The sequence below is a fragment of the Cavia porcellus genome, unplaced genomic scaffold (genome assembly GCF_034190915.1).
Source record: "Cavia porcellus strain 051 isolate PalLab524CR breed Dunkin Hartley unplaced genomic scaffold, mCavPor4.1 scaffold_17, whole genome shotgun sequence".
Taxonomy (NCBI): Eukaryota; Metazoa; Chordata; class Mammalia; order Rodentia; family Caviidae; genus Cavia; species Cavia porcellus.
This window is the reverse complement of record NW_026947500.1, coordinates 59,676,762-59,704,452: the sequence shown is the minus strand read 5'-3', so window position 1 is coordinate 59,704,452 and position 27,691 is coordinate 59,676,762. Positions and strand designations below refer to the sequence as shown.

The following is a 27,691-nucleotide window of genomic DNA, read 5'->3' as shown; positions in this document are numbered from 1 at the left end:
CTTTTTCATGATAATCTTTTTATTATTTAATATGGGAAAATTATCTTTTTGGAGCAGGAATATAGATCAGAGAATGACCATAATCTCAGAAATTTCTTCAGTGAACAAAGTGTAAGTTAAATGTAATACATTTTTCATGTCTTTTTATTTATCCACTTATAGCTTACTTACAGAAGTGTGACTCTACATTTCATACTATGTTATTTATTATTCATTATTTTTTATGATATTATTTAATAATTTACTTTAAAATTATCACAATATTTTAAAAATGCTAATTGTCTTCAAGATACTATGTGGCTGATTTCATCCTATATTTGCACTATATCATATTTTGAATAAATTCTTATGGATGTAATTCAAAGTAGCACCTCAAATAGCATAAAGAATTTATGAATTTCTAAGATTTATTCATTTTGTTTTATCTCTAGCTGGTTTGTAATGTGGTAAAAGCTTTATACAATGATACATTAAAGTGCATTATAAGTGTGTCACTATTTTACTCACCAACATATGTATGCTTTTATCTTGAGGGAACTTTTGCTTTTCTTTATATAAACCTATTCGAATAACTCCTACTCATATCTTAAAATTTGTTCATTGTATCTAATTTGTTATCTATTTCAGTAGTGATTAAAATATTCCCAGAGGAGTATTAATATATAAGTAAAGACACATAAAGTAAGCTTATGTAACATTTTATCAAAACAGTTTTGAAAGGTAGCAAAGTAGCACCACACAAAATTTAATGCACTGTTTTAAAATTTTATCATTAGAATCTTATTTATTCATTTTGTTTTTATTAGTGCATGTTTGCAACACATAATTTTGTATTCCATTTTTAGAGTTGGTTCATATATATAATATATTTTGATTACTTTCCTCATTTCTCTTCTCATTATCTGTCTTAGATTTACTCTTTATTTTCAAGTTGAATTTTTCATATAAGAGAAACTATGATATATTTAAGTTTGTATATACGGTATAGTTCACGTTATAGTCTGAAGAAGTCTCTTTTTCCTACAAAAGATTTGTTTATCTTTATTTACAGTAGGTTAGTAATATATAAAACATTAATTTTTTTTTCTTTATCTGTTCTATGGCTGAACTACTAGGCTGTCTCCAAGACTTGGCTATGATGATTTGTGCTGCTGTAAATGAGTATACATAATCGCTTGACATAATGTCTTTTTTTCAAGGAAGATACCTAGAAGAGGAGTAGTAGTGGGGTCAAAATTTTTTCTAATTTATTTTTTTAAGAATAACCATGCAATTTTTTACAACTCATGTGAATCTCATCTTATTGAATATAAACATTCAGTGTCATTGTGTAATTGCTATACATATGACAATTATGAAATATTTTACACATTTTTAAGCATCTGTAGCTATATATAGGTATCTCAACACATATTACCATGTATCTATGTATCAATCACTCTAGCCATAATATTTCCTTAATTTAAAAAAAAATGGTCATTGATGTCGACACCATTTTAAGCTCCAAAATGATTCTAATATGATGTTTAACACTTTAACTCTCCTGTATCCATTGAATGAAAGTAACAGTTCTCTTTTCATTACAAATGATGTATTTCTGAAAGTGAATAATATTTTTGATGAAAAGTAAACATATTGTTAAATAGTGTCAATTGGATATTTTCAACAGATTATATTTTCATGGCTTCCATTTGTCCAGGTAATAATAATGGAACACTATTGATTAATGATGATACATCTACACAAAATAGGTATTCTGATCTCTCTGGATGGAGGAGCTCAACCTCACGGTGGTAACCGAATTCATTCTGCTGGGAATCACAGATCGTCCTGAGCTGCAGGCTCCACTCTTTGTGCTGTTCCTCATCATCTATCTTATCTCACTGGTGGGAAACTTGGGAATGGTCATCCTCACCCAGGTGGACTCCAGGCTGCAAACACCCATGTACTTTTTTCTCAAGTGCCTGGCGATTGCAGACCTTGGATATTCCACAGCAGTGGGGCCAAAAATGTTGCAAAATTTCATTGTAGATCAAAATACAATCCCTTATTATTGTTGTGCTATGCAGTTAGCTTTTTTCCTTTTGTGCATTGCTTGTGAACTTTTTATTTTGGCTGCTATGTCCTATGACCGTTATGTGGCAATCTGTCACCCTCTCCTCTACAATATCATCATGTCACAAAAAGTATGTTGGGCCCTAATGGCAACATCTTACCTCTACTGCACATTTGTGTCTCTTCTGGTTACTGTAAAGGTTTTCACTTTGTCCTTCTGTAGATCCAACATCATTGGTCATTTCTACTGTGACAATCTCCCCTTGTTATCTTTGGCCTGCTCAGATACACATGAAGCTGAGGTGATAATTTTATTCTTATCAGCTTTGAATTTGATTTCCTCCCTTCTGATTATCTTTGCATCCTACCTGCTCATCCTCGTAGCCATTCTTAGGATGAACTCTGCAGAGGGCAGGCGCAAGGCCTTCTCCACCTGTGGGTCCCACCTGACTGTGGTCACAGTGTTCTACGGGACTTTGATATTTATGTATGTGCAGCCCAAATCCAGTCACTCCTTTGACACTGACAAAGTGGCTTCCATATTTTACACACTGGTAATCCCCATGTTGAACCCATTGATCTATAGCTTGAGAAATAAAGATGTAAAATATGCCCTGCAAAGGTCACAAAGAAAATTGTGTAATATGTGCTCTTAAAGATCCCAAACAATGTGATTTCTAATCAGTCTGTGTACATGTGAACTATACCTATTTTCCTGAGGAATGTACAACAAGCACAGAGGGGCTCACAATATATTTAAATACTGGTCCTACTGATACTTCCCACATTGTAAATGCCACAAAATGAGTATTGTAATTGGTTTTGTTTATAGCAATAGAATAGAATAGAATAGAGTAACTTTTAGAGTCTAAAGACCATGATAGATGCCTAGAGAGTTGTATACAGTTTGACAGTAAGGAAGAATAATAAATACTGAAGAGAAGATATGTGTGTCTTGTAATATTTTCAAGTAGTACAATAGAATTTTTGTGATTGATTACTTTTTTTTACTCTTAATCATAAATATTCTTATTTTAGTCAACACTTTAAGAAGAATGTAATGAGGAGTAAGTCAATATCTTTTAGTAATAACTCACAATGAATATGACTTCAACTCCTCTGTTAGCAGCACAGGTTTAAGACTTGATTAAAAGCACAAAAGTCTGTTGCATTAAAGAGGCTCATCTAATTCAAAGAATTAATAGATTAAAATCAAATGAGAGAAAACAATATTCCATGTACTGAGCACATGCAAAACAGCAATAGTAAATTTTTATTCTCAGACAAAGTAAATGGCAATGTACAGCTGATCAGAACAGGCAAAGGTGGTCATTATATACTGGTAAAGGGAAGTTTTTAACTAGAAGGAAAATGTTTAAATACATATGCACTGAATTTTGGTGCACCAAAATTCATAAAATAAATACTACTGGGAGGAAGACATCAAATAAACACCAATAGAATCATAGTGGATGACTTCTATACTCCAATTTCATAAATAGAATAACTAAAACTTTTCAAAGAAATCTCAGGGCTGAACCACATATTTAAAAAAATGGATTAGTATTTCTACCTTCATTCTACAAAATAAGCATTCTTAGGCCCAGGACAGTAATTTCTAAAGAGAAACACAATTATACATCAAGTAGCATAAAAATGGAGTTATACCAGATTAAAAAGTTTGTGTACACCAAATGAAGCAACTCAAAATTTGAGTGAAAATCACATAGATGTGGAAAAATGTGTGATCCTTATCTCTGAATTAAGACAATGGCCTAGATTATATACACAACCCAAAACCTTTGGACTCCCTCAAATAAAGACCAAATCAAAAAACGAGTGACTGAGATGAATGGACACTTCTCAGCAAGAGAATTTCCAGTGGTCCAGAAAAGCATGAGAGAATGATCCACTTTGCTGGACATTTTAGAGATGTGAATTGAACTAACAGCAATATCATTCATTCTTCTAAGAATGGAGATCATCAAGAAATCAAAGAATTACAAATTCTTGGCAGGTTGTGAAGAAAGAGGAACCTGCTTCCTACATTGTTCACTGGAAAATAATCGAACACATTCAGTATGCAAATGCCTGTGTGAATCTCACAAACAACTGGATGTCAAAATTCATTTCAAACCTTCCTTTTACCAGTAGGTATCTTGCCAAAGTGCCAAGTGTTAGGGCTATTACACTGATCCATGCATGCTCATGTTCACAGCAGCACCATTTGTAAAAGCTGAATCTTAGAAGCAAACTCTATGTCCATAAACAGAAGAACAGATCAAGAAAACATGGTATTGAAATACAATAGAGTGCCACTCTGCCAGGAAGGATAAGTTGGAGTCATTTGTTGGAAAGTGGATACAGCTCAAAAACAAATGAAAGTGAAGATGGCCATAGATATGGCTCAGTGACATAGCACTTGCCTGAAAAGTTCCAGATCCTGAGTTCAATTTCTGGCCCAAAAAGTGAAATAAAAAGACACACAAACTTAAATAACATATGGTTCCTTTATATGGGAAACCATAAGTGTCTATAAATTAATGAACAAAATAAATGTCTAGTTAAAAAGTAGTAGAGTGCTAGATCTTTTGCAAATGGGAAGGGCACGAAGAGATTGATTAGTGGGCAGGATGAGGGAAAGGAACATAGGAAGTGTTAAAAATGTGCCATGTGAATGTTCAAGTATCCACAATGAATAGTCATTATGTATGCCCACACAGACTAATGAAAATTAAAACTTAAATTTTAGAAAACAAAACATTTTAATTCGGGAAAATGTATAGCAGTTTTATTGTTACTAAAATTTGCAAGACACCGTAGTGGATTTTATTTTGAAAAGAAAAATTTGTCAATAATGAACTATTTTGAGTCATGCAATTTTAAACTTCTATAAATTAAAAATCATTATACAGCGAATTTTGTTGTACAACATAGATAAGATTCATTAATAGTGATGCATATAAATTCTATGAACCAAATATAATAGTTTACTTCACTAGAATACATGTGAAAGACTATAAATGCTTATTTAAAATTGATTATTTAGCTCAAGTACATATCACAAAACTGTTTTAAGTAGAACACTTTAGTGACAATAATTATATATTCCAATTATATACCTCCTGTTTAATTCCAATGTATTTTTATTTATAATGCATAACCAAGTTGTAATTATTACCTTTCTTGAAATTATTTAGCCCCTGGATATCTATTTTTCATTTCTATATATTTTTACACTTTGGAAATTTCTTGTAATTTTTTTTTACATTAAAGATATCTAATTTTAAGACTTCTTTCAATATGTAAGTATTCAAGGTTTTGTCATAGTGTGTGCCAGAATTTTAGTCCTTTAAAAATTATTATGGTAACTATAAGGTATGTACTCAACTTTACAATAAGTATTGTATTATTCAATGTAATTTGAATTATGTACACTGCATATCATAAATTCATTTATTTTGAATAATTTAAATTTTATTAGTGACTCCTTTCTTCTCAATTCTTGAGTTTAGAAACTACAATTTCCTGTTTGTATTCTATATTTTTGAGGACATATATAAATGAGAATTTACTCCATTTGCTTTATTGCTGGTTTATTTAATGTAGCATAATATTCTTAAGGTTCATGCTTCCTATTGAATGTGCAGAATTTCACTTTTTAAACAGTGAATTACATGTCCCATATATCGACGACTATTCATGTATTCATCTATCAATAGATAATTAAGGTTTTCTGTTGTTTGATCACAGTATGTTATATTTTTGGGAACATAATGGTATCCAAATCTACTTGAGATCATAATACTAGTGCTTTGCATAAAAATTCATATATGGGATTTCTGAATTGTAAAGTAAACACATAGCTACATGAATAAATAAATGTATAGTCCAAATCACTGTTGATTGTAGTCTGTAACAATTAATAGATAACCTCTAGAAATTTCATAAAATTCTCAAAGACTTTAAGGATAACTAGCAAATGTATTGGCATTCTCCTCAGAGACATATTTAAAAGCTTTTCCAAAAAGGATAAATTACCTGCAAGCCTTAAATTCCATGTTAGGAAGCACAGGTGTGGGATAATTGAGAGTGAGTTTTCATCACAGATCACAGAGACAGATGGCCTGCTATGGTGCCAAATGTTAAACTGATATCCTAAAATACACAGAAATGTCCACATTTTCACTTTTGCTTGACATTTAATGAGAGAATGTTCACAATTTTATTTTTGTGCTTTTTTGAACCACATAACTCCTGAGCAGTGACAGGGCCTCTTTTTATTCTCTTGATTATAATTTTTGAACATATTCACCTCAGCTGAAATGGATGCTCCTAAGTATCTCAGAAACACATACAGTGTGCATGTTTTAAAATACACACACACACACACACACACACACACACACACACATATATATATATATATATATATATATATATATATATATCTTCATATCTAATGGGGACCAATGTCAAGAAGAGATAAAGCATAAATAACAGAATGTGATCTTGTTTGGTAGCATATTTTGAAACTTCTGTGATTTGACCAGCTACTATGATCTTCCAGTCCTCAGTTATTCTAACTCTATATTGTTTTGTGTCTTTCTGGAGACTATTTTAATATTTAGTGATTACATGACTAAGGCAAAGGATATAGTTCAGAGGTACAAGTTCCTGCCTGCAAGTGCAAGGTCCTGAGTTTGATTCCTGGTACTAAAAAAAATTATTTAGCTAAATGTATAAAATACGATTCATTCTTGATACAGAAAAAATGGACTCTGCGCCTCACAATTAGTTCTGAAAAGTATTGAATTTCTGGAGAATTTTAGTTTTCTATGGAAATACTATTATTTATTTTGTGGTGAATTTGAGTAAATTTTTAAAATAAAATTGAAACGTCAAGGAAAGATTGAAAAGCATGGAAGAGCAATTTAGTTTTTTTTTTTCCAATAAGTTCCAAGTCTTTGAGAAAAACTATCTTTTCTTACATATAAGAAAATCAGTATTTACTATATGCACTTTATTTTTTGACATTTTTTCATGATTGAAAATTAAACAAACAGCAGCAAAACAACAAAAACCAAGATTTATATTGCTTCTTGTGATGTTTCTTTACTGTTATTGCATGACAATTCCTTCATATTTAATATGAGAAAGTTGGCAAGTGAACAAGGAGAGTTTATAAGGGAGTGATGCGCATTTGAGGCATTTTTGTAAGGAAGCAAAGTGTAAGTTGCATGTAACACAGATTACACACATTGTAAACACGTCATTTTGTCATTTTGCTCAGAGAAATGTGTCTACAATTTTCACTAGAAAATGCATAAATTATTTTTAATTTTGAAGATAGTTCTCACAGTATAGTATAAAATAAATAATTGTCTCACCCTCCTATGTACTTGCTTTCATGTTTTACTTTTCAGTTTCTGGCTTAGTTAAGATTTTCACATTACATTTTACTTGGTCATATGTTTATATATCTACATTCTTTGTTTTATAAGATTTTCAAAAGATGTGAGGGATGTAACTCAAAGTAGTACTTTAAATTGAAATAGGAATGCATGTAATTCTCAAGTCTAATACATTTTATTTTGTCTCTATGTATCTTTATACATAGCAAAAGTTTTATGCAATAAGAAGCTTAAAATGCATTATAAATATTTAGTTTTTCTCTTTCAAGTATACTACCCGTTTATCTTAAGCTAACTTTTAGTTTTTATTATATAAAATTATATAAACCAACTTTATTATATAAATTATATAGACCAATTTTTTAATTAGCAGGTTAATTCTGATAAATTTCTCCTAATATTATGAAATTAGGTCATGTATCATGTATCTTATTTGTTATATTCAGCTAAGTATAGTTATAATGACATATAACTAATAGTTATAATGACAGTGCCACAAGGGGGAAACTAATATTTTAAATGAAAAGTACTATCTTTAATATGTACAGTTTATTAAAATAACTTTTAGAATTCAAAGAAACGTAGTTCAAAATTTTATAACACAGTAATTCATATGAAGCTTAGAAATGTATCTTTAGAATGTCTTTTGTTGTAATGCATGAACATATCTCATTATTGAATGCAGCTAAGAAATGTAATGAGTTGATTGTAACATAAAAAATTACAGAATTTAAAATTCAGTAGAATAGATCTCTATTTTGTCTCTTTGAAACACCAATATCTTTATAATTTTATGTATAATGGTCCAACACTTTTCAAATTTTTTTATCTGTCTATGTATTAGATTTCCTAAATTTTAGAAAGAGTTTATTTGTGTAGATATTAGTTGGAACTGGAATATGATAGAATATTTAACAGGTTAATGTCTTCTAACAATTACATGTCAATGGTAATGCATTTCTCAGTTTGGAAAACCTAAATATTTGTGGAAATGAATTTTTTTTAGGAAAATAACTACAGATGTACAGTGAAGAAATTTAGGCTTGAATTCAACTATCTTAAAATGAAAAATTCTCACAAATTATTTTTGCACTAATTCTGTGTAATAAAATTTACTCAGATGATATTATTGGAAAACTATTGATGTCTTTATGCAGAACAGGTCTTCTGGTCACCCGGGATTACAGTGGATCACACAACCACACAGCAGTGACCGAGTTCATTCCACTAGGCATCACAGATTGTTCTGAGCTGCCGGCTCCACTCTGTACTGTTCCTCGTCATCTATCTGATCTCACTGGTGGGAAACTTGGGTATGATCTCCTCTCCCAGGTGGACTTTAGGCTGCAAACGCCCATGTATTTTTTTTTTTCTCAGACACCTGCCTTTCACTGACCTTGCTTATTCTACAGCTATGGGACCAAAAATGTTGATTAATTCGTTGTGGCTGAAAGTATAATCTCTTATCATGATTGGTCCACACAGTTGGCTTTCTTTCTTGCACTTGTTGACAGTGATCTTTTTATTCATTCAGAAAAGTCTTAGGATCATTATGTGACCATTAGTAGCCCACTGCTTTGCACTGTCATCATGTCACCAAGAGCATGTTGGATGAAGTTAACAGTTCCCTATCTCTACTGTATGTCTCTGTCTCTTCAATTCACAGTGAAGATTTTCACTTTACTGCTCTGTGGCTACAGTGTCATCAGAGATTTCAACTGTGACAGCGGACCTTGATGTCATTGGCCTGTCAAACACTCATGACATTGATTTGATAATTCTGTTGTTCTCATCATTTGATTTTATATTCTCTCTTCTGATCTTCCTTGTATTGCACCTGCTCATCTTCATCATCATCCTCAGAATGAACTCAGTTGAAGGTAGGCACAAGGTCTTTTCTACCTGCATGTCCAATTTGAGTGTTGTCACAGTGTTCTACACAACTATGTTGTTTATATATATGAAGCCCAAATATAACCACTGCATGGACAGTGATTTATCAATACTTTTTTTGTACTGAGGATTTAACTCATGACCTCACGTTTTCCAGGACATCAATATTTTATAGTCTGATTATTCCAATATTGAATCAATTGACTTTCAGTTGGAGGAACAAAGATATAAAATACATTCTTCCAACATGTATAAAGATGGATAAACATGGATATAGATACATACTATTTCCCCTTAAAACTTTTTATATACAGGAATCTTTATAGTAAGGGAACTTGTTGAGAACCTGGTCTCTTTGATTTCAGAATGTATAGTAAATATAAATGGGCTTGAAATATTTTTAAGAATTGGTTTTATTGGTAGTAGATGAACCTCTACAGTTCTGAAAAAAATACGGAACAAAATAATAAAACACTTTTGTTTTATTTGTGTTAAAGTGACTTTCAAGTATGATACAGTGATACATGTTGTCAAGCTCAATTTGTTCCAAATACTTGTGCAAACATTGAAAGTGTCAAGAACTGAATGTATTTTTCCTAAAAGAAATAAGGAAAAAGCAAATAATTGGTCCTGAGGCCCGAAAATTACACTTATAAATACATTTTTCCAGGCCTTTAACAATTTCCCAATATTTTTTTTCTTTATCATGATTCTTGTTATTTTACTGTTTCCTCAGTTTTATTGCTGACATCACAAAATTTCTTTTGAATTATGGCTGCAATATTTCACAAAAATAAAGTACAAAACAAGGACACTATGAAAAATTTGTAAATGCACAAATACCAGCAGTGCATGTTGTTGGGCTAGGGCAGTGTTTAGACTCACATCGCCCTTCTGTTACCACCGTGAGAAATCATGTATGACTCAGGCTTGGCCCTTCTAGGTTGCTTCAAGTAGAATTCTTGTCTTGGTTTTGAAGCAAAATTATGGACACCAAGCAGACTGTTTGGAATTTTGTTGTTCAAGTAGCAGAAAGTTTGAGTTTCAACCATTTCCAGTGAAACATCATTATCATTGATGAACTGTTATAGCACAATCAAATGTGATTAGGATCTATAAGACTCAAGTTCACAAATGAGAGTAGGTTTGGTAACAGGGAATAAGGTGCAGTAGAAATTTAGTGATACTAGCAGTACCAAGGGGAGGTAAATTGTTATTATGGACTCCTCTACTATTATGAACTCTTTCTCTCTGCCTCTGTCTGTCTATTTCACTCTGTCTGTCTCTGTATGTGTCACTGTTTCTGTTTCTTTCTCTCTGTCTGTCTCTGTCTCTGTCTCTCTGTCTCTCTGTCTCTGTTTCTGTCTCTGTCTGTCTTTCTGTTTGTCTGTCTGTAAGTCGCACCTTCTGATTTTAAGTAACCAAATTCTGTCTTTCTGTTCTATGGTTCATACCTCTATTCAGATTGTATTAAAATGAAACGGCCATGTTCTCAGACAGCTCAGTGGAAAGCACACATGCTTAGCTTTCCTTTCCTGTGTGGTAATCTCATCATCTCTCGTTTCTTCCTGTTTTGTTAGGAGCTTCTTACTCTATTGTACCATAAACATTCAGCAGGGATATAGATGTCAACAAACTATCAGACATGCACAATTAAAAATGGAAGGCTTTATTTTTGATCATGGCTTCAGGGCATTCGGTCCATCAATAACAGAATTCAAGGCAGAAACCTCATGGTGAAGGAGTGACTAGTTCATGGTAGCCCGGAAGTACAGCAAAAGCAGTGCCAAATGGGAAGGGACCAGACACCTGCAAGAGACACTCAAGATTTGCCTCTTCAGTCTCCACCCCAGCACATCTTTAAGACTGCATTACTACTTCCTACTGGACATCCAATCAGGCTGCCAAGCAACATTAATTATGTGAAGAGAGGGTACAATGCAGAATGGACACTTCAATTCACTGAAAGCATTTAGGAAACACATTTTTATTTCCTTCATCATCAGGCATTCTCCAAAAAGCTTGCACAATGGAAGCAACGGACATCAGGAAATTTGGTAAAGCACAGCTAGTTAACAGAAGTCATTTTAGTTGAGTGTCAAAATGTCAAATAAGGAGATGAGGGACACTGCATAAGATTTCACCAATTTAATGAACACATGTGAGAAGAGGCAAGAAGTGGCTGCCATTTGTACAGAAAGAAGTGGGATTTGTCATCCTAGCAAGCAGTGATGTGTGGCACAGAGACTCTGAGGGTCATCACTGAACACAAAGGCATGGAAAGCAAGGCTGCATGATTTCCATAAACCCCTGAGCTCAAGAGAAGGGATTCTCGATGCCAAAAGTATAAATGAGAAATATCTGCAGTTTGTGTTCAGAGAATGAAATCATTTTCTCTTTCAATAAAATATAACAGTTAGTATGAAAATGAAAGTACAGCAGGCATCTTCTTTCCTACTTTTCATTTAATAATGATATGTCAGGTGCAGTTACACAAGCTTGGCAAGCCAGGTATGCCAGAAGCTGAAGCAGGAAGATCACAAGTTCAAGACCACCAGCATAGCAACGTGGCAAGACATTGTTTCAATACAACATTTTACGTAAAGAAAAGGTTTTGGTTGTATCTAAGAGGCAGAATGGAAAATAGTTTTGATCTTCAGTGTTTTTCAAAAGAATGAAAAATATAGGATTATATAAAATTTTCTCCCATACACTTAAAATATAAATTTAGCACTGTCAAAATTATAGTGAGAAGACAGAGCAAAGAGATTATATCTGCTCTCATGTTTGGAGTCTGAGTCTTAACAGAATTTTGAGAATTAATTTTTAAGTTTGTGATTATAAATTCAGGGACTACTGTTCAGTAAGTGCATTACTACGGATGGGTTCAAAAACACCTTATCAAATATAAAATAATGTACAAAATTGGCATTCACTACTGTAGCAAGGAGCTTTATTTAAAATATCAAAACATTTGCAGAGTGATTCACTTTCATGTGAATGACAAGTGGCAGATGCTGTGTACTACCATTCAGAGAGAGAACTTAATATATTTTATCTATTTTTGTAAGAGGATAGTGGTACAGAGGTTTCTGATTCATAAATATGATTTATATGATAAAATGAAATAAACTGTAATGTGTATAAAAATTTAGTTGAACTTCTATGTACTAATCATTAGAGTATCTAAACATGATGTAATTTCAAAAAATAAAAAAATAATGTATTTAATATTTTCCAGAAATGTAAGATTTACAGGAATGATTAATTTATTACACACACACACACACACACACACACACACACACACACACACACAGTGATGTTTGGAGGTATAGCTCAGTGGTAGAGCATTTGACTGCACAGTGATGCACACCCATAATCACACAAATAATGATAAATTACAAATATATACTATTTTGAGTGCCCCAAGTTTAAAACTTCTATAAACCAAAAACTGTCATTAATTAGAAAGAGATATTTTATTGCAATATATGCCCAAAATGTAAAAGTGAGCATTTTATTTAAAAAAGCAATAAAACAAAGCACAGGTAAGATATATAACATTATTTTGCATTAATTCATTGATATAAAATTTCACATGACACACAATTTTAAATTGAACAATTTAGTGTTGATTATTACACTTATATGTTGTTCAAGTACAAGACATGTCTAGTTCTATACTGTGTCTAGTAGGTGAAAATATGAATTAAACAATCCTATTTATTCCTCACTGTTTTCTTTATCTGCTAAGCTATTTACCATCTTGATGTATCATCTTATCCTGGATGTTTCATATAAAGAATTTCTAGTGGAAGTGAATTTTATTGCCTGGCTACTTGGAATTGGTATGTTTTCAAAATCCCTACCTCTTATACTATGTTTTGGTTATTCATTTCTTTTTCACAAATATTTCATTATATTTAACATAAAATGTACTTTTGTAATATATTCAGAAACAAAAACCATATTATTAATTTAAGAAGCAATGTTTATAGCAGTCCTGCAAATCTTTCCTGTTTTTGAGATTTGGACTGCATCTGTATTAGCAACTTCTCCAACTCCAAGCCTGTTGAAACCACATTGGTTTTTCTGAGTCAACACAATTAAAAATTTCATATTACTTATATGATTTACAATATTTGTCCTAAAACTGACTATTTTACCTTAATATAATTTTCTTTAGATTCATCAATATTTTAACCTATTATATGATATTTTAATACTGAAAAATTCCATGTATTGTATGTTTTTATTTGCCCATGTCTCCATTAAATGCTATATGCTTGTTTTGATATATTGGTGATGTTTATTTATGCTACATAAGCATGACAATATTAATATCTCTTTGAGATTATATTGCCAATATTTTGGATACACATCCACTGGCAGCATTACTGGAATACAAAATACAGACATATATGCAAAATATCACAACGAAAAACTGCCCTTGACAATTAGTAAAAACTCTCCAGGCACGTTATTGAGATCTCAGATGATTTAGTGATGAAAACATAGTTTGGCAAATTCTTTGGGATACTGGGAAAAGTTTAAAAATATGTAAATTGATCTTGAAATCTCCATGTGAAAAAATTCATTGGAAACCAAGAGAGATGCTTTAATACAATAACAAAGACAAATAGCTTCAAGTGGTACCATGTTCCAGTGGCTACTGTCACGCTCATATTTAATGGTGATTTTGTCATCTAATATAATTGGCTGCTTCCGGTTCAGTTTCTGGTCCTTTTGTTAGTCCATAATGCCCAAGAAGCATTAAAGAATTCTGTCTCTCAGATATAAATATTCATGACACCTAACATGAGGTGTCGTACCTATAATCATCTTTAAAAGATGTAGAATTTTCAAGTCTTACATCATAATTAGATGCAAAATTCTGTACCTCATGGTTTACAAAACTGAGAGGTAATAAAAGCATATGAAAAACAACATAACTTTTAAAATATAAGAAATTCATTTGGCAGAAATTCAGTCTCTCATTCTGATGTCCTTCACATATTTATATATTTTGGTTCTAGATTTTTTGTGTAATTCACTAAAAATAATTTAGCCTTCAATAAATCCATTAGTGAATATAGGAGTGTGATTCATAACAGATGTGTCAGTGGGGCAATGTGCATCTTTTTGCATCAAAATGTCTTTTTGATGTGAGTATGAATATCAGGAGATTCTTAAGTATTTGCTTTTATGGTAATAGCAAAATACTCATTTTTATTAGGATTTGATTTATCATTGAACTCCAAAACTGGGAAGAGGAAATGTTTCTAATATTTTCTTATTTCCATGAAAATTGGTATGTTATATGTGAATTCAATTTTGTTTTTCTTGCCTTTCAATCAAACCAAAACAAAAGAAAAATGGTAGGTATTCAATCTCTTATTCTGATTCCTTTCAAATCTTTAATTATAAAGCCTCCAGTTAAATTGATTTACAATTTTTTCTTTAAGTCTGTATCTGACTTACGTTTTAACGTTTAATGTGACTAGGTCTCTATACAGAGCAGGGGAGGATAGCAGATAGTGACAGCCCTAAAAAATGTTTCAAACAGTACTAAAAATACATTGTTCCAGATGATTCTTTGTGATACAGCTATTAAGAGAAACACTGATGCTAGACATGGTGCCTCAGGCCTATAATCCCATTCTCAAGACCTTGTACATAGAAACAAACAAATAAATAAATGTATTTTTAAATGGTCAGAGGTGCAGCTTAGTGCAAAGGCCCTGGGTTCAATTTCCAGCCAAAATAACAGTGAAAATGGAAAACAATGAAATAATTACTACAAAGGTCAATATGGTATTTTTGTCTGTGAAAAGAAAGATTGTGTGATAATAGCAAATTGCAGGGCTTGAGTGAGGGCAATTTTTCAAACCTAAGTAGTAGTTACATAGTTATTTAAATATCTTTTAAAAGGCCTGTGTGAACTGCACCATGAGAACCTGTGGCCAAAAAAGAAATAGCACACTTACATTTTATTAACCGTTCTATACTTATGTTACACCTTACTTTAAAGACTAAAAAGATGTGTTTAAAACATCACACGCTGGCAAGGATGCAGAGAAACTGGATCACTGAGGTATCACTAAGGGGAATGGAAAATGTTTAAGCTGTTGAGTAAAAATATTTGTTGTTTTCTTTAAAAACATCAAGCATGATACTGAATTTCAAAAATTAGGAAATTAACATCAGGTAATACATTGCATATTGTGGTCTTCTAGTTATTTTGGTTTGTTTGGTTTTTAAAAAGCATTAAAAATATCAAAATGCAACTAGTATATGATCCACCTATTGCACTCTTTGGTTTTCATCCCAAAGAAATGAGATAAGTTTCCCATGAGATGTAGTACATAATTTCATGCAACAGCTCTCCACATCACGGCCCCAAACTGGAAACAACCTACATGTCTTTCAAATGTGAATGTCTAACTATAGTGCAGTGTAAATTTTCCATTGAATCCTACCTAGCAATAAAGAGTAATTGTTCACACAAGTACATGCGCCAAGGTAGGTGAATCTGGAGAATTTTGCTAAGTGAAAAAAACCAATCTTCAAAAGTTATGTACTACTCTGTTTCACTGCACTTATGGAGACCAGGTACTTCCAGGGGATAAGGTGTGTAGGCAGGAAATTTTGTGTGGTAGTGTGAGGGATCTTGTGGAGAGAGTTATGTTTTATATATTGACTCAATCAATATTGTGGTTACGAAGTTGGGATATAATTTGGCAAAATGTTGCCACTGGGGAAATTAGGGAAACAGATAAGATGAATCTTTTCTTTGTTTCAACCACATTTGAATCTACATTTATCTTAAAAAAATCTAAAAACATATAATCTAAATATATATATATATATATATATATATATATATATATATATATATAATTCGGTAGAGTAACACCATGATAATTGGCCTTCTTTTCTTTTGAAATCCTCCAAAAATCTCTATTTTTTTGTTTGTTTTGTCAGATTGAGAGGAAAATTTGATTTTTAGATATTTTTGTACACTTCTTCAGAGGCTGGCTGCCTTATATCATTTCCAACTAGAACATGTAAATTTTCTACTCCAACAGTTTGTAACTTTGCACACACAATTGAAATCCAGGTCAATTTTGGACAAAAATTCTGCCATATGAAATGAAACATTCTCACCCAAGTAGTACTATCACCAACAGCTAGCTGATTACAACTAAATAAAAAAATTGTATGAGCCTCAGGTTTTGCCAGGGTCTAGTGTTGGCCTTACAAATTGGAGGAAAATTTGTGAATGTAAAATTAAATCAGACATTCATAGCTCTGTCTACAAACCTTACTTAGTGTTACCTGCATATGTGTTCATTCCAGTGATGATCATTGATCTGCAATGCATTCCGAAACCTTTCCTAAGAGGTTCCTCCAGCACAACATGTGATCTGCTTTTCAGCTTGACACCAGAGAGTGAGAACTGTGTACTCCTTGCTTGTACATTGTGCTCCACATGCAAGACACTGTGCTTCTCCAAAAGAAGAGAATGTGTCACTCTATATGGCACTGTCCTGCCTGAGTTTCTTGCATATTGGGTTGTAGGATGGGCTAATAGTGCACTTGATACTGGTGCAGATAATCCTTTATCTCTACTCTTCACATGGTCTCTGTGGTGATTATGACAGCTCAGCACATCTGCTTCTCAATCATTAGCCCATTCACTTCCTTTTTAACCAAAGATTTCAAGATCCTAACTGTAGAATTACCTGATTTCTCTTTAGTGAAATATTTCCTTTGCATAGCTACATCAGTCTACACAGATCTAGGCCTGGGCATAATTCATGTCATAGCTTATGGAGTGGGGACAGATTAGTGTGTTAGATACACAGTGTAAAACTTAAGCCTTTTTTGTCTAGAGATTTCTTTTTATTTTTTTTTTTTTACTTTAAAGAGAATAAAACAAAATAGAACAAAGCAGATCAGAACAAAACAATGCAATGCAATCAATACAGGATTTCGAAAAAAGACAGCAAGAAATCAATAGTGATTACCATACTATCTCTTGTTGTCTTCTAAAGAGTTGTCTGCATCTTCCCACACAATGAATTCAAGCAAGACAAAATACTACAAAACAATTTGAAACAAAAGAATGAAAGCATTATAGGCTTTCATAGCCAGACAAAATGAAAATCAACAGTAACTTGTCTTGTTTTCTTCAAAATAGCCATTCATCCTTCACCAACATTGAAATAAAATCATACAAAATAGACTTAAACCAATTAAAATGAATAAAAGCATTACTGGACTACATAACAAGATGATAGGAAGTCAGCAATGGCTACGATAATGTTTTGTTTTTTCTTCAAAGTAGCTGTTAATACCATCACACATAGGAATACCTAATCACCAGCTTGCGGGTGATTAGAGTAAAGTTCAGCAACACAGAATGCTTCTGCTTAGCATTGTCTTCCCTAATCCAAAGTCCATGATAGTCAACTGGTGCCCTCTTGAGGTTGGATGTGTACCACGGCCTTATGTGAGGCATATAGTTATGCTTCTGGCTGACTTGTTTGAAAGAAAATGTCTCAGTGGTACAGACATGAAACTGATGAGTCATTCTTCCTATGCATACTTTTAATATTCCAGTATTCTAGAAGAACAGTATCAGAACCTGAGCTGAAAGCAATCTGTAGGGGTTAACCAGAGGAACCACCCTGAAGGCTAGTTCTGGGGCTAGTTCCTTGGAACCACTGTAGGCCTGCTGTCTTCAGACTCTGTCATCTGTGCACTATTGGAGCTTATGGAGATCCGGGCATGCTAAACACTTTTACAGCTTGGATCTGCAGCTCCTGTATAGAGGGCTGCCACCTACAGCAACCAGTGTTCTAGGAGATATGGGCTGGGTGTGGGAAGCAAAGGGAGGAGACAGGAGGAGGGAGCCTGAAGGATGCTGTCCTCTCTGTCTCCCATGGTTTGCTATGAGTCTCACCCAGGCTGAACACACCTGAGGGCTTCTGAGGACCCCCCAAATCCTGCAGGCCTTCTCTTCCCAGGTGTTTTTGAGTCCAGCTAGACAAGGCAAAGGCCTTGAAGCCTGAAGTCCATACAGAGGCCCTGCAACTGGATTCTTTACTTTTATATGATTTTGTGAAGCACTTTATAACTTTATGTCTCAAATTTTTCAAATTTCCCATACACTTGTTTGCAAAGACATTTCTTCATCTACAGGACAATTAGGAAGCTTCCCTATTCATTATCACCTACATGACAGTGATGACATTGTCCACACAAGAGGCTCTGTGTGTGTGTGTGTGTGTGTGTGTGTGTGTGTGTGTGTGTGTGTGTGTGTGATGCTACAGGTTGAGTCTTGGACCTTCACAATGGGCTAAATTCCCTTTTTTATTTTTTTTTCTTTTGAGACATGTTCCCCATCACTATCCTAAATTGGACTCGTCTTGTGAATCCCCTGAAGCATCCTTAGGTTTGACAGTGTGATTTTGTTCTCTCAGGATTCCATCCAGTGGGCCACAGTTTGCTTTCTTGTCTCTTGGCTCCTGACTTTGTCTCAGACTTTGCTTGATGGTAGAACCCTTCAAGCTGAGAGAGGTGAGGGCCATATATTTTGTAAGGAGACTTCATTTGGGATTTATCTGATGTTTTCTCAGGACTGCAATGGGGTTGTAGGTGTTTGGAAGTCACAAAAATTAAGTGCCACTTCCTCACATGACACCTGGTTCCATTCCATGGTTGCTGTTGACTGGAGACAATGAGAGAGAAGGGCATAATGAGACACAGTAATAGAGATGCTTTTTTTCTATGTGCTACAATAAATATTTGTTGCAAGTTCTATTGTATGTCTACTACGTGGTTTGTGTCATCAGGAATTATGTCTTACTGAGTACAGGGTACTTTGTTTTCTTTGTGTTATGAACATTTTAAATTAAACCAAAAATGTTAGATTGTTTTTAAACAGGATTATTTGTTGAGATTATCTGCTAGACACTGAGTCACATTTTTATTTTTTCTCTCTTTCATTAGCACATATTTTCAGTATATGATTTTTGCATTCACATTGGGAGGGCTGAGGGTTTAGGTCAGTGTCATAAACACCTGCATTGCAAGAGTGAGGTTTTGAGTTTGATCCCCAGTACAAACAAACAAACAAAAACAATGCCCTCGTCCTTTGCAATCAACTTTTTTTGTGTTTATGTTCTATTCTGTAAATCTGAATGCTTTCAATGTCTAATACTGTGTAGGTGAAAATATACAGTATTTGTCTTGTTACTGGTTCATTCCACATAGCACAAATCTCTCTAGATTCATCCTTGCTATTTTCAAGTCTAGGGGCGGGACATTCAGCTCACCTGGCTATGCCGCAGGCCTGCAGGATCACATGTCTACCAGGATCCTACCAGGCTCACAGCTCATGACCACCTGTCCCTACACTACTGAGTACTGTAGAATTCTTTTCTAAACCCTGAGTGATACGCTGTGTCTATCAATCACAAGTGATTTCTGTAATTATCTATGAATGGATGATTAAAATTTTCACAGCTTGATTATTTTGCATTGTGTTGCAATGAACATGGAAGTAGGAGATTCTAATTATAACTTGAATCCAAATGCTTTGGATACCGACTCCTTAACAGGAATGTGAAATACATACATAGCTAAATAATTAAATAGATGACACAATGACACTGTTGATTATAGTCAGAAAATAAGTAGATAACCGCCAGATATTTGATTTAATTCGCAGAGGCTTCCCGGATAAGCAGAAAATTGCTTGACATCTCCTTAGGGAGAGGTTCAAAAGGTTTTTCAAACAGATAAATTACCCTTGAAACCTTGAGTTCCACTTTAAAAGATGTGCTTGGAAAATTGAGATGGCGTTTCATCCCAAGTAACAGAGGCAGACAGCTTCCTCTGATGCAGTGCATTTAAACTAATGTCTCAAAATCCATTCAAGTGTTTGCAGATTTGTTTTGGCTTTGTCATCTAATCAAGAGCATTTATAATTCTGTTTCTGTACTTTATGCCATTGCATAACACCTGAGAAGCGATAAGAAATCTCTCCTTTCCTTTTGGTTTTTATTTTTGAGCAGTTTCATCTAATCTGAGAGGTTGAATGATTTTAAGCTCATAAGCATATATACAAGTGAGTGGTTTCTTAGAAAATAAAAAAAATCATATATAGTCATATAACTAGCATAATGTAGTCATATATATACTTATAGATTTCATATCTAAAGGAGGTCAAAATTGATAGTACTACGTGTAAAATAGGGTGCAATTTTGTTTAATGCTTTATTTTGAAATTTCTGTAATTGAACAAGTTTCTGGGATCTTCTAATCCCCAGTTATTTCTGGCTCTGGACACTACTGTGAGTTGTTGGAAACTTTTAGTATTTAATAATTACATAACATGGGGGCTGGAGGTTTAGCTCAGCGGCATAAGCACCTGCCTTACAAGCAGGTGGTCATGAGTTCGATCCCCAGTACCAATAAAAATTTAAAAGACAAAATAATAATAATAATAATAATTACATAACTAAATGTACAAATACAATTCATCCCTGATCCCTTAATGAGGTGTTAAAATTACTGAGTTTTAGGAAAATTTAACATACATTTTTATGGACATGTTCTTCATTTTGTAGTAAATTTTTCACAAATTATAGATATTAAAAATAAAATGAAAGTATTCAGGTAGAATAACAAACTATAAAATAGTTAATTGTATTTCCTGACTAAATTATGTAGTTATTGAAAAAGCTTTGATCTTTTCTCATTTATAACAAAATTACCCCATGCTCATCAGATTTTAACATTTTCATAATAACGTTTTTCTTATTAAACATGAGAAAATGATCTTTGTGGGGCAGATGAATAGATCAGGCAGTCATCACAATTTCAGGAATTTTTTCAGGGAACAAAGTACAAATTATATGTAATGAACTTGTCACATATCTCTTTATTTGTCCATCTGCAGCTTACCTAAAGAATTGTGACCCTATGTTTCTCACTATATTATTATTATTTATTAACAATTACATTATTTAGTATTTTAGTTTAAGAACATTAGAACACTAATTTATATAAGTACTAATTGTCTTATTTTCAGATACTATGTGCCTGATTTAATTCTATGTTGCACTACATCGTATTTGAAAGGTTCTTGTGGATGTCATTCAAAGACAGATCTCAAACCACACCACAAATCCGTATATTTCTCTGGTTTATTTACTTTATTTTGTCTCTAGATATTTTATAACATGGTAAAAGCTTTACATAGTAAGAAGCAATAAAATGCATTATCTATATCTGTATCTATATCTATGTCATTTATATCTATATCTACATCTATATCTATCTATCTATCTATCTATCTATCTATCTATCTATCTATCTATCTATCAATTGTTTTCTCTTCAACATGTGCTGCCCTTTTATCCCAAGGGAATATTTGCTTTTCATTATATAAACCTGTTCTAATAACTTCTCCTATAATATGTTAAGATTTGTTCACATAGTTTGTATTTGACTTGTAATTCGTCTCAGGATTGAAAGATCCCCACAGGAATACCAACTTGTAAATAATTGTACATAAAGTAAGCCTATGCTAACATTTTATCTAAATAGTTTTGAAAGGTAATAAAGTAGCACACTGTGCAGTTTAATGTGGTTTTGAAAGTTGTCATTATGTATGCCAACATGCACTAATAAACAGTAAAGTTTAAATTAAATTTTAAAGCACAAAATATTTTAATTTAAGAAAATGTATAGCAGGATTATTATTACTAAAATCTTAAAGTTTGCAAGACACCACTAGTTGTTTATATTTTTAAACAAGCAGTTTTTCAGTAGTGAACTCTTTTGGGTCAGGCAAATTTGGACATGTATAAATTAAAAGCTATCATAAAGAGAATCATTTTGTTATAACAGACACAATTCATTAATGATGCATACTAATTATTTAAACTAACTATAATAGTTTACTTCACTAGAATACATGCACAAAACTATAAATGCTTATTTAAAATTGATTCATTTAGCTAAAATGCCCTTCATAATACTGTTTTAGGAAGAATAATTCGGTGACAGTAATTACACACTCCAATTATATAGCACCTCTGTTGAATACTAAGGCATTTTTATCTACACTATGTAAGCAAGTTGTAATTCCTCTCTCTTTTTAAATTTCTTAAACTCTGGGTACCTATTTTTCATTTCTATATATTTTTCCACTATGAAAATTTCTAGGAAATTATTTATGCCAAAGAGATCTCGTTGCATGACTACTTTAAATATAAAAGAGTTCAAAATTTTGGCACAATGTATTAGAACTTCAGTCCTTTAAAAATTATTGTGGTGACTATGAGATATATACTCACTATTTTCAAATACACAATAAATACAGTACTATTCAATGTAAATTTTCATGTTGTATATTACATATCACAAATTCATTTATTTTATATAATGTAATTAATTAATTTATTTATTTATTAGCAATTCCTTTCTCCTCAGTCCTTGTGTTTAGACTGTACCATTTCCTTTTTGTATTCTATATTTTGAGTACTCATATAAATGAGAATTTACAGTATTTGCTTTGTTGCAGGTTTACTTAAAGTAGCTTAACATTCTTGAGATTTATCCTTCCTGTTGAATATGCAGAAATTCACTTTTTAAACACTGACTAAATGTCACATGAATCAACCACTATGAATGTGTGCATCTATCAATGGGTAATTAGATTTTTCTATAGTTTGATCACATTATATTGTTTTTTTATGAACAGGACAAAACGAATGTCTATTTGAGAGCTTAATACAAGTGCTTTGCATAATCACTCATAAGTGGGATTTCTGAATTGTGAAATAAACACATAACTACATAACTAAATAAATGTACAACCAGAATCATTGTTGATTACAGACACTGAGAATTAAAGGATAATCTCTAGATATTTCATGAAATTTTCAGAGGATTTAAGGATAACTTGCATATTGCTTGGCAGTCTCTTCAGGGGCAGGGTCAAAAGCTTTTCCAAAAAGGATAAATTTCCCTCAGAGCTTCAGGCTCCAAGTTAAAAAGCCCAGGTGTGGGAAAATTGAAAACGAGGCCCCTCACCGGTCATGGAGTCAGACGGTCTCTTAAGGGGCCAGATGCTAAACTGGTATCCTGAAATCTGCAGAACTGCTCATGTTTTCACTTTGGCTTTACCATTAAATGAAAGAACTTTTATGACTTTGTTTCTGTGCTTTTACCAACCACAAAATGAAGCCTTCTTTCTTTTCTCTTGATTTTGATTTTTGAACGGCTGAGAATGAATGTTCATATGTATCTTAGAAACAAAGTGTGTTTCTAAAAATATGTAGCCATGTATACATGTATTTATAATTTCATATTGAAAAGAGGCCATGCATAAATAACAGAATGTGGTTTTGTTTAGTGGCATATTTTGAAACTTTGTGATTTGACCAGTTACTGAATCTTCCATTCCTCAGTTATTCTGGATCTACATTGTTTTGTCTTTCTGGAGAATATTTTATCATTTAACAATTATGTAACTAAAGTTACAAACTATGGTTAATTCCTGATCCATAAAAGTGTGAGCTTTCTACCTCGTGATTACTTGGGAAAAGCATTGAATTTCTGGGGGAATTTTAAGTTTTTGGTCTTACTGCTGTAATTTACCTGGAAATATTAAAGCATTCTTTGTTTTGTAGTTTCTTTGAGTAAATTTTTTTCAAAGAACAGAGTTTTAAAGTTTAAATTTCCAGGAAATGTAATTAACTATGGAAGAGAAATTTAGTTCTTTCCAATAAACTCCAAGGCTTTGAGAAAAAAATATCTTACCTAATGTGTAAGAAAATTAGTTTTTATCATATGCACTTTCTTTTTTTAAACATGTTTCATTATTGCAGGCCAAATCAACAGCAGCAACAACATAAAAATCAAGATTTATTCTACTTCTTGTGGTATTTCCTGGGGGTATTTTTCTAAAGCTATTGCCTGATAACTGTTTTATATTTAATATGAGAAAATTGACAGGCAGAAAGGGGGCGTTTGATGCTCATTTGAGGCATTTCTTAAGGAGGCAATGTGTAAGTTGTATGTAACACTTATTACACAGCCTGAACAATTTTCCTTTTGTTTGCTTATAACTTACTTAAAGAAATGTTTCTACAATTTTCACTAGAAATCACAAACTTTATTTTTAATATTGCAAGTAGTACTCACAATATTGTATAAAAGTAATAACTGTCTCACTCTTGCACTTGCCTGCTTTTGTGTCTTACTTTTTAGTTTTTGGCTTATTTGAGATTTTCACATTATATTTCAGTTGGCCATATACATATATACCCACATTCTGTGTTTACAATATTTTCAAGTGGATAATTATAGATGTAATTGAAAGAAGTACTTTAAATTGAATCAAAAATTTAATTTTAAAGTTTAATATATTGTAGTTTGTTCTCTAGATAGCAAAGTTTTTATACAATAAGAAACATGAAACAAACTGAAGATATTTAAAGCTTTTTGTTTTCAAATGTGATACCCTTTTATCCTGTCCTTTTAGTTTTCAGTGTATAAATCAATTCTAATAAATTCCTCTTCATATTTTGAAATTAGCTCATGTGCAAGAAGCATAGTACATACTATAAATACTTAAATTTTTCACTTCATATATTTTAAAATATATAATAACTTTTTCCTGATACTATGAAATTAGGTCATGTATCATGTACCTTATTTGTTACATATCAGTATGTATATCACATTTACAATAACAGTGCTTGCAAGGGGACATTCATAATTTAAATAATTGTTAATAAACTGAACATATGCTAACAGTTTATTAAAACACTTAAAAGTTCACCTAAATATAATTTAAAATTATAACAGAAAAATTTATATGAAGTTTAGAAATTTATCTTTTGAATATATTAATTTATTATGTACACATCACATTGTAGAATGTAGTTAATAAATATAACAGAGATTATAACGTAATTAACAACTACAGAATTTAAAATTCAATATAACATGTATCCATTTATTTTATTTGCCTTCATTTACACGTCTATATCTTTATAATGCTATATATATGATAGTGTATTAACTTATAAATTGTCTATCTGCTTACATTTTAGATTTCTAAAACTTGAGAAAGAGCTCATTGATGTGAATTTTAGTTTGACCTGGAATATGACAAGATATTTAACAGGTTAAATACTGTACATTTTCTCAGGTACCTGGTGCCTGAGATTACAGACCTTGCATATTCCATAGCAGTAGGGCCAAAAATGCTGTCTAATTTTGTTGTATGTCAAAATTCTATCTCATATCATTGTGCTACACAACTGTCTTTGTTTCCTCTGTTTATTGCTTGTGAACATTTTGTCTTGTCTGCCATGTCCTATGACTGCTATGTGGCCTTCTGTAACTCTCTGCTGTACACTGTCGTGTCACCAAGATTATACTGGGTTCTAATAGTGATTCTTTATATCTACTCCACATAGACGATTACCATGAAATTTTTCACCTTCTCCTTTTGTGAATACAATATCATTACTCATTTCTACACAAGAGATTCCCTTTGTTATCTTTAGTTTGCTCAAACACATATGAAGTTGAATTGATGATGCTAATCTTATCAGCTTTTAACTTGATTTCCTGTATTCTGGTAGTCCTCATGTCTTACCTGTTCATCCTTGTAGCCATTCCGAGCATGAACTCTGCAGAGGGCAGGCACAAGGCCTTCTCCAGTTGTGGGTCCCACCTGATCACAGTGTTCTATAAGACTTTGATATTTATTTATGTGTAGCCCTGACACTGTCAAATTGGTCTCCATATTTTATACTTTGGGCAGCCTCCTGTTGAATCCCTCAAACTATAGCTTCAGAATAAAGATGTAAAATAATCCCTACAAAACACATAGAAAAACTCTGCAATATGCTTTCTTAAAATACTCACATTGTGTAATTTTTGTACATGAAGCTGAAGGTTAGCTTGCTCTGTTTTCCACCAGAATTCATAGCAAACACAAAAGGGCTCACAATATATTTAAATATTGAGCCTGGTCATCCTTGTCACATTTATGAATTCCCTAGAACATGAGTTAAGCACAGTAAAAAATTGCCATATCAAAAACATAACAAGTTAAAACATGTTGTATTAATTTAGGATAGGTTTAGAGAAGAGAAGTTTGCAGAATTGTAGGGCTACAGGCCATAATCCCAGGACTCTGGGGAGCTGAGCCAGCCAGAGGGAAAGTTCAAGCCTACCCAAGGTACTTTATTGGCTGCATTGGAACCTCTCAAAATAAAACAAACTCCTGGGGATGTTGCTCAGTGTGAAGGCTCTGCAATGAGTCCGAAATACCACAAAACAAAACAAAAAATGTATTAGATTTTAAGAATACAAAATCTATATATCTGTGACTGAAGTAAATAAAATACAAGATGGATTAATATGAATATATAGTCAATATTTATTTATATATTAAACATTATGAACAACAAACATGGATTAATTTATGGAAGTCTACTTATGCCAATAGTTGCAAAGGAGTTTATAGTTACCCATATCCCCTTAGGTAAGAAAATCATTTAAAAATTGTGCTGCACAATGTAAAATGTGAATAATAGACATAAGTTGAGAGCTTTAAGTATGGTATCTGCTTGGTACAGATTGTCATTCAAATTTTTGCTAAAAAAACGTTGCGTCAATGTATACAATGTATAATGAGGCTTGGCATGAAGATAAAGTGTTTTAAAATGTTCTAACTATAATGTCATGCTCCAAATGATAAGAAGAATTTTGTTTTATATATGCTGTTTTAGCTTCTGTTCCTGGGATGCAATACTTGTCATGAACAATTTAAAGAAGATTTATTTTTGCTTACAGTTTCAGGGGAGTCCATCTGTGGTTCACAGCTCCAAGGTAGATGCATCATGGGCTGCTTAGTTCATGAATAGGAAGCCAAACAGGGGATCAGTGTCAGAGAGAAAAGTGCAAGAGGGCAGATATAGACCCTCAAGGTCATGCCTTCCACACACTCAGACAATCCCGAAAGTATGTTTACTAATCCACTAGGTGGCCACCAAGCCACTCAATTAATGACCTTCACATAGATGAATAAAATGGTACAATGATGCTCCAATTAGGCTGTAGAAAACATTTTGATTTGCAAGTATCTTCAGGGGAGTTGGCAGAGTGAAACTAAGGGATAAAAGGTAATTCAGTATACAGTACAGCTGGGGAACAGTACTGATTGGTTTGTGTGTCAGAGCAAGTAATGGGGAGGAGGTTGGTGATATAGCTCAGTGGCTCAGTGC

The 27,691-nt window shown here is 32.7% G+C and overlaps 1 protein-coding gene and 1 pseudogene across 1 annotated transcript; both read left to right on the top strand.

Annotated features, from left to right (window-relative positions):
* Positions 1-1,769: 1,769 nt before the first annotated feature.
* On the top strand, positions 1,770-2,711 carry LOC100717088 (olfactory receptor 8K3-like). Its single transcript, XM_003467822.2, has one exon. It carries the CDS (start codon positions 1,770-1,772, stop codon positions 2,709-2,711), a length of 942 nt encoding a protein of 313 aa, XP_003467870.1.
* A 20,771-nt stretch (positions 2,712-23,482) lies between these two features.
* LOC100717361 (olfactory receptor 8K3-like) lies at positions 23,483-26,178 on the top strand (annotated as a pseudogene).
* Positions 26,179-27,691: the final 1,513 nt, after the last annotated feature.